This window comes from Dicentrarchus labrax, unplaced genomic scaffold (genome assembly GCF_905237075.1).
Source record: "Dicentrarchus labrax unplaced genomic scaffold, dlabrax2021, whole genome shotgun sequence".
In the NCBI taxonomy this organism is placed as follows: Eukaryota; Metazoa; Chordata; class Actinopteri; family Moronidae; genus Dicentrarchus; species Dicentrarchus labrax.
In genome coordinates, this window is record NW_026136722.1 from 21,162,743 (window position 1) to 21,175,875 (window position 13,133).

A 13,133-nucleotide genomic window follows, 5' to 3' on the forward strand; every position below is an offset into this window, starting at 1 on the left:
ACAATGTACACCAAGTTATAGCAACTTTGTGTTCTGGCGGTACATCAAAGTTTGACGCCACCCACGGACACGCCCTGTAACAAAAACTCACCACAATCAAGAAATATCATAAGAACATGTTTTCCATTTTCTGACTAGATTTCAGCTTGATCTGATCATCCTACTAGGAGTAGAACATGGAAGTATAAAAAAAATGACATTTCCTTTCACCACTAGGTGGCGCTCTCACTTTTACTGAATATTATCACATAGACGTGTTCAGGGCGGACTCTTATCAGACATGAAGTTTGGAGCCCATTGGACAATGTACACTCAAGTTATACAAATTTTTGTGGCGGTACATCAAAATTTCCCGCCACGCACAGACACGCCCCCCCCGCAGTCATCACATAACCTTGACACGCCCTTCAACGTACAGTCATAAATAGCACAACTTGTAATCAGCAACATTATTCAAGAGTACTGTCAAGTTTTGAAGCAGATCTGATAAATTCCCTAGGGGTTTGTTTGTTCAAATACAAGATCACAGACTTCAAAATGGCCAATATGTGAAGTTTCATTGTACACTGAAGTTGAGTACTATCTGTTCATGGTGAATGGTCAAAAAATGCAACAGCGTGTCATGTCGTAAATAGCACCACTTTTAATCGTGACTGTTTTGAGCGCCAATTTAATTTGAAGCAGATCCCAGAAATTCCCTAGGAGGAGTTCGTTCAAATGCAAGACGAAAATTCACAGAAAATGACCGCAGACTTCAAAAATGGCCAACTTTGACGGCACGCCACGGACACGCCCTTCAACGTACAGTTACAAAATTGAACAGCATTCATTCAGCACCATGTTTTGACTGTACTGACTGTACTACAATTTTGAAGCAGATCCGATAAATTCCCTAGGAGGAGTTCGTTCAAATACAAGCCCAAAAAGTCAAAATGACCACAAAATGATGAAAATTAAAAACTGAAATTGCAGACTTCCTGTGGGTTTTGGGGCATGGGTCCAAGAGGCTTTTCTGCTTCTTTTATCATGATACACATGCTTAGCAGTTTTCGTACATGTGGGCCTTACGTGTCTTGGGGGCTGATTCTGGGGGGCGTGACTTAGACGTTTGGCGGCGCCCGTGCACGGGGACAATGTCATATCGGTATTTTTGCTACGTTTGAATTTTTTGCAAATTTTCATGCCATTTTGAGCATGTTGCGGGGGCCAAATATGCGGTCGAAGTGCCAGAGGTATAATAATAATTCCTTGAGGAACAATAGGGTCCTTGCACTTGTTAGTGCTCGGTTCCTAATTACTTCTCCCAAAAAGTAATTGAGTTAGTAACTCAGTTACCACATTGTAAAAGTAATTAGTTACTCAGCAAAGTAACTGTGACGTTATTTTTTATGTTCTATAACGCTATTACATTCTATAACATCTTCTATAACGTCAAAGATGTTTCTAATAACTGAATGAAGAATAAAAACACTATATACAGTATTTTACAACATTTGGTATTTATTTGAACTCAATAGATTGCAGCTGGCCATATGCATAGAAAGAAAAAATTATAAAAAATAAATATTGAAAATAAAATTCACACTTTGCATTCAAGTGCAAAATTAAGACACACAAATGTAAACTTGGGTAAAAAGAAACAAAGGAAAATCTGACCATCATTAAGTAGTGCAAATCTCTGTAACTGTATATTAGGCCTACTGCACAATAAACAGAACACTATCCTACTCTTGAATATTCCGTAAAGCAACGAAATGTGGCGTGTTAGCATGTGTTGCTGTGAGGTGCTTCATAAGATTTGAGTTGCTTGAGGCAGACGTGGATAAAGTCCTTTTTCCTGGGCAAAGCGTGCATGTTACATAAACATTCTTGTCTTTAACTTCAGTAAGCGAGAAGTAGTGTCGGTACTTCCAGTTTGAAAACGCAACCTTTGAATTTCCCTAGCTCGTCGCCATTGTCTCTGTCTTGTGTTTATAGTAGTAGCTAGAGTGCAGTGAGACAGCATGAGCAGGGCATCCGCCCACCCAGCCATTCATCATCGCATTCGCAACGGTGTCATCATCACCACCCCTGCTCTCTCCCGGCAGCAGATGTGTGGCTGTCAGAAAGCCTGACACCGCTGCGCTTCATTCAACCAAATTGTAGTAACGCGCCACTTTACATTCTCAGTAACGGTAACGGCGTTGCAATGTTTGGAAAAGTAATTAATTAGATTACTCCGTTACTGGAAAAGTAACGCCGTTATACTTAAACGCCGTTACTCCCAACACTGATCCTGACAGTAGTGCATGAGACAGATAATCTGTGAAAAAATCAGGTTCTTCTGGCTCCTCCTAGTGCTTCTAATGGCAAACAACCAATCAGAGCTGAGAAGACAGTTCATTGTTAAGTCTCATTCCCAGGTCGTCGAATACCAATGCTGGAAATGAGACTCGACATCAACTATCTTCAAGCCACCAACCCGAAGGATGTTTCAGAAATTATCTGTCTCATGTACTACTGTCCATATATAAAGTTTCAACAAATATGACAGAAAGTTGTTTTTATAAAAGTTACCTAATACAGCTTTAACATAAAGAGTAACCGAAACTTCAAAATACTTGGAAGCGCTAGTAGACATTTTCACTTGTTCAAGAAAATAAGGCTTCAGTGACTCCACCAGCCAACCAACTTGAACATTTTTGCAGTGGCAATATGTCAGTAAGAGCACACAGAGAACATAGTGAACTGAAGAGGAGAGTATGGAGCATCATGTCTGTAAGCAAACACTGCAACGCCCCGTCTTCTTCCAAGAGAGTACTTCAAAAAACATTGTACCCCAGTAAAAATACAAAAGGTTCAGAGTATTGTAAATTAGTAGTAGTAGTGTTAATGAGATGTAGAACTGTGGTTCCCAACCTTTTTCCTTAAAGGACCTCCATCATTGAATAAACTGACTCAGTAACATATTTTATGGATATTTTGTTATATATAAACAGTAACAGTAACAGTACAGAAGAACTGATATGTTCAACTGTGCAATAAACCAAAATAGTGAACACTGTAACTGCAGGAAGTTTGTGTAAAATGAGAGATTTGGATGAATTTTGAGCAGATTATTTCCCATATTGCAGTTTTCCTGAATTCTTTTGAATTTTATACAATTCTCTGTCTTCTCTGTCTGTCTGTATTGTGTTTTTTTTAACAATAAGTCATACTTAATAGATTTCTTTTTTGATAAATTCCATGTATTCTTCTCCCCGACCCCTTAAAATCAAGAAGAGTTTGTGACGCCCCTTGAGACCTTAGTGACCCCTATGGGAGGTCTAAACCCCCAGGTTGGGAACCACTGATGTAGACTATGAGTTGTTGTAAATGAAAACAAAGCATGGTGATGATTGCCGGTGTCAGCTGGTGTTACACTGTGCTTGCTTTGTGTAAATGGATAATACTGTTGACCAGATGCTCTTAGCTGAGCTCAGATCAGCAGAGGAGTAGCAGTGTAGATTCCACCCCTCCCTCACTCACATTCTCTCTGGTGTTGTCTGTTTCAAGGGAAGTTTCCCTGCTCGTTACTACGTCCAGAACACATCACGCGACTCCTGCTGCTTGGACAACAACTGCCAGGCTTTCCTCTTGGTGGATGATGGAAGTGTTGGCCGCCGGGGGGGAGAGACAAGCTTTCGTCTTAATCTAGAGGACTACATTTCCCATCAGCGTACTGGCATTTGGGGTGAGACAAAGACATACAGGCCGATTGACCCTACCGAAGTCCCGTCCCACCACCTCACCTACCTCTATGTTCTAGGCTCCTCTATGTTGACAAAACCACATTTTTAAGATGGTTAAAAGATAAAAGAGACATACTGTGAAACTTAAATTAAAAGCAAGGCCCCAATTACAGGCAGGTCTGCTTTACTAGCCTGATGTGGCTGCATGTTCTGATAAATAAGGCCCACCAGATCACCTGCTTGAGGGAGTTCTAAGCAGCTTAGATCACCACAGAAATAGAAACTTTTCATCAATATGGACATGCTATACAGCGTCAGTTAGATTCTCCACAATTCAGTCCATAATTTCATTTTATAGAAATCATCGAGGACCAAAGTATTGAATAAATTATTGGTAATTGATATGTTATTCGACAGCCTAATGTTTATATAGTAATATTAATACTGTTTGAATAAACAATTTGACAGTATTCCCTATCTTCTTCTGTGCAAAAGGAATTAAAGACCTGCCCCATATAGAGGCCTCTTCTAAATAAAGACTGAAGCAAATAAAAGCCTGGGCTGTTGTTGGCTAGCTAACTATCTGATCTTCATCAATCATTAGCTAGCTAGTTAGGTGGCTAGTTAGCTAGCATTTTACTATAGAGTAAAACACTAGCCAACTAGCTAGCTAATCTGCATTAATCATTAGCTAGTTAGGTTGTCTTTTCAATACTATTTATTAGACAGTAGAATGCTCCATATATTACTCAGTTACAGCAATGCATTTAAAAGTTATGCTTTGGCTTTTATATTCCACTGACATGTCCCACTGAGTGCACTTTATACTTAAAGACATATCTCAATCTGTGTCATACATTGCAGCTCTCAATCAAAATCCAAGCTTCAAATTGCTTCTCAAATAAATTGTTAGATATACTGGATGTGTGCAGCTGTGTGATGATAGAGCACTGCTCCTGTTTCCAGCATACCCTGGATAAATAAAGGCCAAAATAAAGGGATCCAGAATGCTGGAAGGTTTTATGGAAGCTGAAAGGTTTCAAATACCTACTATAACTTCAACTTATGATTACAATTATAGTGCACTTTTGGAAAGGTTGTGGGATATCAAGAGAAAGCATTTACTTTTTTTTCTTTGCTTAATACAATGTTTCTGCAGTGAAACTGTCTTTTTCTTCTGACTCCTTATCCTGTGCCAACAACAGGTAGTGGCAGTATTGAAATCCCTGTTCTATGCATGCTCATCTCAGGAGATGCCTGTATGCTGGAGGTAAGAAAACTGTCAAATACATTCTCACTCTACACACTCACACTATAATATCCAATCCAATCCAATCCATTTTATTTATATAGTACGACTTTATAATATTAATAGAGTTTTGGATTTTACTGGAATATGCCACAGGTAGTACAGATAAATAATTTGTTCTTAGGTCTAGGGAGTTTGATTACTAGCTACTAACAGGCCACAAGATAGGCTCAAAGCCATACCTGTCCTTCAATACCTTGTGTTGTATAATGATAAATACATTTCCTTAATCCTTGGTCACCTGAAAATAAGAAAAGCCATGTTCATACTGTAGCCTAGAACGGACAAACCAAACACTGGGTCTTTATGTTTAGTAGTAGTTAAAATTAATGATAAAATTTATACTTTCTTCTTGACCATGGATTTTTCCTCCCAGCATCACAAACGTTTTTCCAATACCTGTACAGTATGTTTGTGATTATAAAGGCAGGTGTATTAGTTTGTTTCAGCCTTGCTGCTCCCTGTACCCTGCACTGATTTATAAAGCAGTGGCATATGATATTTGTATTTTTAAGATCAATTACCCTAGGGGTCTCAAACTGAAATTGACTTCAGGCCACTGCTGATATTGTCATCCCATGAAGTGACCCTCTAGGTCACTTCAACATTCAAGTACTACAAGAAAGCACAATATTCTGAAAATATTTCCATTACTAACATCATACTTGCAAACAGCAGCTTGTCGTTTCAATTGATATAAAACAACAACAGAAATTAATTCCTGTGGGCTGGGTTATATTATATTTTTGATATCATGTATTGGGCAGGAGGGGGGGATGTAGGGCCAACAGTTTGAGACCTGACTTACCCAGTTAAGTATCTGACTGTGTGACAGTTGTGTGTTTTGTTAGCCATGTGGATACGTTTCAGTTTACAGCTCTTATAAAAGAGAGATGTCCATCTCACTGCTTCTTGTGTACCTTCCCTGGCTCAGAGATTAGATGCCTCCCTGAGGAAAGCTACGCCCTGGCTGGTTCTCGCCGGTTCTGGTCCAGCTGCAGACCTTATCAGTGAGCTGCTGGGCAATCTCTCCTCTGCTTCCCTCAGTCCCACCTCTCCTCCAGTAGAGGGCGAGGCTGCTGAGGGTCTTAGCCCGGAGCTCCGTGACAGGGTCCGTGAAAAGATCCAGAAATACTTCCCAGCTGAGGCAGAGCTGGACAGACTGGTGGATAGAGTGAGTCAGACAGAACATGTTTTAGTGTGTTTCTTTGCATGTACAGTAGCAAAGTGAATGGCATTGCAGTTTGCAGTTGTTACAATTCTATTGGAGAGAAAGACACAACTATAGGCAGGTACAGGAAACCATAACCTCCACAATTTTTATTTAGGAGATTTTTTTATCCCCATTTCCTCCCAATGGTTATAAGCTCAGTTTCCTTCATGTTGCAGTTCTTTTCACAGCTAACTATACCAAGGGCACAGATGTCATTGTAGCTTAGGGGGACCACATCAGTGTGTAAACTACTTCAGTATAACCCTTACGTACACTTAAAATTACTTAATAAGCAGCTCAAAATAACAAACCACATGTATATTGATAATAATGAATAAATAAGTCTAATAATTAATCCTTTTATAGACATAGATCCCAGTATTATAAGGTTTTATTTGAGCAAATCATCTTTGACTGAATGAATACTTGGGGAAACTTTGCAGATTTGGTTTCCTTCACATTATTGATGGACTCTTTCTCTGAGTATGTATAAAATATAAACAGTGTGTATAAAAGTTGATACATAACCATACAGTAGTAAAGAGTGAGTTCTACAGCATATTATCCTAATTAACATGTATCACAGAGGTTTTGTGAGGCGAGTTAGAATCTGGCATTCAGGTATAAAGGTTCCTGGGCTGAGTGAGCAGTTTGGTTCAAACCACTGAACAGGGTATGTGGAGGGTACTTAAGGACAACTTTCAAAAAGTGTTTTGTTTTACGTGTGAATTATTTCAAAATTGGAGTCAGCTTGGATTATTTATATATTTTCAATTACATAATTTATTAAGAAACAATTGATGTGGGGTCTGCGCCCAGGAACTGTACTGTGATGAGCAGGTGGCAGTGCTACCAGGATCAAACCTCTGCAGTAGTGGATAAGAACTTAATACCTGCTCTCTTTCACCATTTTTGCTAAGCTGATTTTTAGCGTCAGTAATTTGATGAGCGACCATTGTCTGTGGGAGATATAAACCTACACATTTTGCTAGGGGTGGCTATGGCTCAGAGGTAGAGCAGGTTGTGAAATAATCGGAAAGGTTGTTGGTTCGATCCCTGATTCCTCCTACTGCATGTCAATCCACCCCAAAAAACCTTTTCCAAACACTGATTTCCTTACCTCTGTGTGTCTAGGCTCTGAGTATTTATCAGAACAGAGAGCTCATCACCGTTTTCCATGGGGAACAGGAGGGTTCTGATGATTTTGATACAGTCCTTCTCAACGCTCTCGTTAGAGGTAAGTAGGTAAATACGTTTATTTATATTAGATTAGATTAGATAGATACTTTATTCATCCCCAAGCGGAAATTCACAGTTTCCAGCAGCATCCACAAACTAATAACTAATAACACAAACTTAAAAAGAACTAATAAAATAAAGTAGAATAAATAGCTAAATAACGAGCATTGGGTAAGTGTCCTAAGGTACATGGTCAAATCCAGTGCTTGAAAGGCCTAAGGTGCATGAGTAGGTGGTCACATAATGCAGGGTGCACTGCGTCAGGTGGTATAGTTTGATACAGGGCAGACATTGGAGTTTAGAGTTTTTCGGTTTTCCTCCTTTTGGTGGAGTTGAAGAGCCTCATGGCGTGGGGGAGGAACGATCTCCTCAGTCTTTCAGTGGAACAGGATAGCTGAAGCTGCTCCTCTGCCTGTAGATGGTGCTGTGCAGTGGATGCAGTGGATTGTCCATGATTGACAGGAGCCTGTTCATTGCCCTTCACAAAAAAAAAAAATAAGGCAGCCAGACAAGGCAATACAGACTTAAGTAACAAAAAGACATACATAAAATATTTTAAAAAGAATAGTTGGGGCTTGTCGTTGATCAGTGCGTCTGTCATGGAGCCTTCGAGGTCCTCATACTGCTCAGTAATTTGCCAAGTAATTGAGTACATAGCTAAAAGGAAATTGATCAGTAATTAAGAAAATTGTTCAATTATTGAACTATTTACAGATTGCTCAAAGTAACAAAAAAAATAGGAGGAGGAACGAAAAAAACAGATTTGGACAACATTGAGGCCAAATGGGCATAGCTTATATGTGTATATCCGTCTGGACCCACAAAGTCCAGAGAAACGAAGACTTTTGTTTCTTATTTAAAGTGTGTGTGTGTGTGTGTGCGTGTGTGCGTGTGTGCGTGCGTGTGTGCGTGTCTGTGTCTGTGTGTGTTCAGCCAGTAAACGTGTGTCCAGTGAAGCCAGTGAGTACACTGAAGAACTGAAACTGGCTGTGGCCTGGAACCGAGTGGACATCGCCAAAACTGAGCTCTTCAATGGAGACATACAGTGGAAGGTCAGAATCCAAGTGAATGACAAATGTGATAAATCATTCTTCTGTACTAACTATCCTCTATACAACTGGCTTCAACAAAGATTTGGGATATAACAGTGTACCAGGAGCAAGCTCAACGTCCAATGCCTCATTAGTCTTTGGAGGCTACAGTGTTCATTACGCCCCACAATACAAAAATGAACAGAACAACCACCATATTTCAGTTGGATACAACTTAACTTAAGTCAACAGTACCAAAGCCTGAGCACATTAGGAGGTTGGGTGCATGGATGGAGCTCCAGCAGCAGACACTGTTGGCATGAACATATCAGCAGAGTAGTAGTGAGAAGCGTCAGTTTATAATGGCCATGCTGTACACGCTGTGTAAAAATATGATTGGATGTTACTAGTCAGCTGGCAGCCAAACAGCTGATTACTGAGCCAGTACCCTGCCTGAACTAATGTGATCTTCCACCGATGCCTTTGCTAGTCGTAGAGCCTTACCAGTAATGAGCTAACGATATGGGGCTATGCTACTGATGAGGTGATTGTATTTTCAGTATGAGGACCTCGAAGACTCCATGACAGACGCACTGATAAACGACAAGCCCCAGTTTGTGCGTCTCTTCTGCGAGAATGGTCTAAATATCCTGGACTACCTGACATACCGCCGCTTGGAAAGCTTGTACCACTCACTGTCCGACAGCTCGCTGGCCTATGTTCTGCTCCAGAGGCGACTGAGCGAGAGGCAGGGCCTGGCTGGATCCCTTTACAATGTGGATGGAGATGTGACAGTACCTCTGAAGAGTTCCCAAAGTGCACTAACTGGACCTGCCTCAACAATGGAGCTCAGCATGTATGAGGTGAGGAAGGGGAGGGGAGGGAAGGATGGGCAATGGGGTAGGAAGAAAGAATCTTTAATATAGGTTAATGGTGTACAGTTTGTGTGCTTGTATTGATTTGAATTACTATGTATTCTTTTACATGTTAACAATGAATCCTCCATGCACATTAATGTCAGTCACAGAGTTCTAGAAGGTGCTTAAATGATAAATGCATAAATGCTTACTTTAGGCAACATTATTAGGAATCACTCCATATAACTTTAATTGTTTTGCAGATGATGCCCAATTATACATTATCTATTGATCAAGCCAGGTGAAATTAATCAATTCGCTAAATTAAAAGCATGCCTTAAGGACATAACAAACTGGATGACCCGGGCTGTGGGCTCAGAGGTAGAGCGGGTCGCCCACTAATGGGAAGGTTGTTGGTGATATCTTTGATAACTGGAAGCCTTTTTGGGGAAAACCTAGTCTGATTAGGAGAGACGGCATCCATCCCACTTTGGATGGAGCGGCTCTCTTATCTAGAAATATGGCGAAGTTTATTTCTAAAACCTGACAGTCCAGAGTTGGGACCAGGAAGCAGAGCTGCTGTCTTACACACTTCTCTGCGCTTTCTTTAGAACAGTCACCCACCCAAAACCCCATAGAGACTGTGTCTGTCCCCCGACCACCTAAATTATTTAAAGAAATAAAAACTAAAAATTAAAAATTAAAACCAACTCCTCAGTAGCACAAATGTGGGCTGTTAAATATCAGGTCTCTGTCCTCTAAAGCTGTTTTAGTGAATGAATTAATATCAGATTATGATATTGATTTATTTTGTCTTACTGAGACCTGGTTGTCCCACGAGGAGTATGTTAGCCTAAATCAATCCACCCCCCAGTCATATTAATACTCACATTCCTTGAGGCACAGGCCGAGGAGGTGGAGTAGCAGCCATATATGATTTGAGCGTTTTAATGGACCCTAAACCTAAACTAAATCATAATTCATTTGAAAGCCTTGTTCTTAGTCTTTCTCACCCATCCTGGAAAACACTGCAGCCAGTTCTATTTGTTATAGTGTACCACGCTCCTGGACCGTACTCTTATTTTATATCTGAATTCTCAGAGTTTTTATCAAGCTTAGTCCTTAAACCAGATAAAGTAATTATTGTAGGTGATTTTACTATTCATGTGGATGTTAACAATGACAGCCTTAGTAACGCATTTATCTCATTAATAGAGTGTAAATAAACCAACTCATTGTTTTAATCACACACTTGACCTTGTTTTATCATATGGCATTGATATTGAACATTTAATAGTCTTCCCACATAATCCTTTCCTATCTGACCATTATTTAATAACTTTTGAATTCATACTATTAGATTATTAGCCATTAGGCAAAACTTCCTACAGCAGATGTCTATCTGACAGTGCTGTAGCTAAATTTAAGGAGGAGATTCCTTCAGTGTTTAATTCAATGCCATGTCTGAATTTAACAGAGTCCTATAACAACTTTAGTCCCTCTGAAATTGATAATCTTGTTGATGGTGCTGCAGGCTCATTACGGTCAACATTAGACTCTATCGCTCCTATAAAAAGGAAATTATTAAAACATAGGAGATTAGCAGCGTGGTACAACCACCAAACCCCCCAGTTAAAGCAAATAGCTAGGAAATCTGAAAAGAAATGGCGCTCTTCCAAATTATCAGAATATCGCTCAATTTGGCAAGATAATCTTAAAATTTATAGAAAGGCCCTCCGTAATACCAGAGGAGCCTATTACTCAGCTCTAATAGAAGAAAATAAGAATAACCCTAGGTTCCTCTTCAGCACTGTAGCCAGGCTGACAGAGAGTCACAGCTCTATTGAGCCACATATCCCCATAAACTTAAGTAGCAATGACTTCATGAGCTTCTTCCACAATAAAATTATTACTATTAGAGAGAAAATTAATCACCAACTGCCATCAACAGTTATCAGTGGCTCTCCAAGTTCAGGGACTTTTGCTAATGTAAACTTAGATATATATTTAGACTGTTTTTCTGCTATCGATCTTCATCAGTTAACTTCAATAATTTCTTCATCGAAGCCATCAACCTGTCTGTTAGACCCAATCCCAACTAGGCTGCTTAAAGAAGTTGTTCCTTTAATTGGCACTTCTTTACTGGATATGATTAGGCTTTCTTTATTATCAGGATATGTACCACAGTCCTTTAAAGTAGCTGTAATTAAACCCCTTCTTAAAAAGCCCACTCTTGACCCAGGGGTTTTAGCCAACTATAGACCAATCTCTAACCTCCCCTTCCTCTCTAAGATTCTGGAGAAAGTAGTCGCCAAAGAGTTGTGTGACTTTCTACATAATAGTTTATTTGAGGATTTCAGTCAGGATTTAGAGTTCATCATAGCACAGAGACAGCTGTGGTTAAAGTTAATAATGACCTTCTGATTGCTTCTGACAATGGACTTGTCTCTGTACTTGTATTATTAGATCTTAGTGCTGCATTTGACACCATTGACCATGATATTCTTTTACAGAGACTTGAGCATCAAATTGGCATTAAAGGAACCGCACTAAGCTGGTTTAAGTCATATTTATCAGATCGTTCACAGTTTGTACATGTTAACAATGAATCTTCAAAAAATACTACAGTTAGTCATGGAGTTCCACAAGGTTCTGTACTTGGACCAATACTATTTACTCTATATATGCTCCCTTTAGGCAACATTATTAGGAATCACTACATTAACTTTCCCTGTTATGCAGATGATATGCAGTTATATCTATCGATCAAGCCCGATGAAATTAATCAATTATCTAAATTACAAACATGTCTTAAGGACATAAAATCCTGGATGAGCTGCAATTTTCTGATGTTAAACTCAGAAAAAATGAAATTCTTGTTCTTGGCCCCAAAAACCTTAGAGACTCACTGTCTAAAGATATAGTTACTCTAGATGGCATGACCTTGGCCTCTAGCACCACTGTCAGGAATCTTGGAGTTATCTTTGATCAGAATTTGTCTTTTAACTCCCACATGAAGCAGACCTCTAGGACTGCCTTCTTTCATTTACGTAATATTACAGAAATTAGACACATACTATCACAGACAGATGCAGAAAAACTATTCCATGCATTTGTTACTTCAAGGCTGGATTACTGCAACTCTTTATTATCAGGTTGCCCCAATAAGTCCATTAAAACGCTCCAATTAATTCAGAACGCTGCAGCACGAGTACTGACAGGAACTAGAAAAAAGGATCACATCTCTCCTGTACTAGCTTCTCTGCACTGGCTCCCTGTAAAATGTAGAATAGAATTTAAAATCCTCCTCCTCACCTATAAAGCTCTTCATGGTCAGGCCCCTTCATATCTTAAAGAGCTCATAGTACCCTATTACCCCACTAGAACACTACGTTCTCTGAGTGCTGGGCTACTTGTGGTTCCTATAGTCTCTAAAAGTAGAACAGGAGCCAGAGCCTTCAGTTACCAAGCTCCTCTCCTGTGGAACCAGCTTCCAGTTTTGGTTCGGGGGGCAGACACCCTCTCCACATTCAAGAGTAGGCTTAAGACATTCCTCTTTGATAAAGCTTATAGTTAGGGCTGGATCAGGTGAGTCCTGAACCATCCCTTAGTTATGCTGCTATAGGCCTAAACTATCGGGGGATTTCCCATGGTGCACTGAGCTCCTCTCTTCCTCTCTCTTTCTGCACTCATTCATGTTCCATTAATGCATGTTACTAATTTCACTTCTTCCCCGGAGTTCTTGTACTTTCTCGTCTTGCAGGTTCTTATCGG

At 39.8% G+C, this 13,133-nt stretch overlaps 2 protein-coding genes across 2 annotated transcripts in view; both read left to right on the forward strand.

Moving 5' to 3' along the window:
- The window catches only part of trpm4a (transient receptor potential cation channel, subfamily M, member 4a), a 46,251-nt gene that overhangs the window by 12,377 nt on the left and 20,741 nt on the right, over positions 1-13,133 (forward strand). The window contains exons 6-11 of the mRNA XM_051386834.1: positions 3,535-3,712; positions 4,916-4,980; positions 5,954-6,193; positions 7,367-7,469; positions 8,405-8,523; positions 9,063-9,365. Coding sequence (XP_051242794.1) covers positions 3,535-3,712; positions 4,916-4,980; positions 5,954-6,193; positions 7,367-7,469; positions 8,405-8,523; positions 9,063-9,365 — 1,008 coding nt within the window. The remainder of the gene's footprint in view (positions 1-3,534; positions 3,713-4,915; positions 4,981-5,953; positions 6,194-7,366; positions 7,470-8,404; positions 8,524-9,062; positions 9,366-13,133) is intronic.
- The window catches only part of LOC127355793 (uncharacterized), a 56,421-nt gene continuing 52,659 nt past the window's right edge, over positions 9,372-13,133 (forward strand). Inside the window, exon 1 of the mRNA XM_051387009.1 lies at positions 9,372-12,947. Coding sequence (XP_051242969.1) covers positions 10,815-11,783 — 969 coding nt within the window. The 5' untranslated portion in view covers positions 9,372-10,814 and the 3' untranslated portion in view covers positions 11,784-12,947. The remainder of the gene's footprint in view (positions 12,948-13,133) is intronic.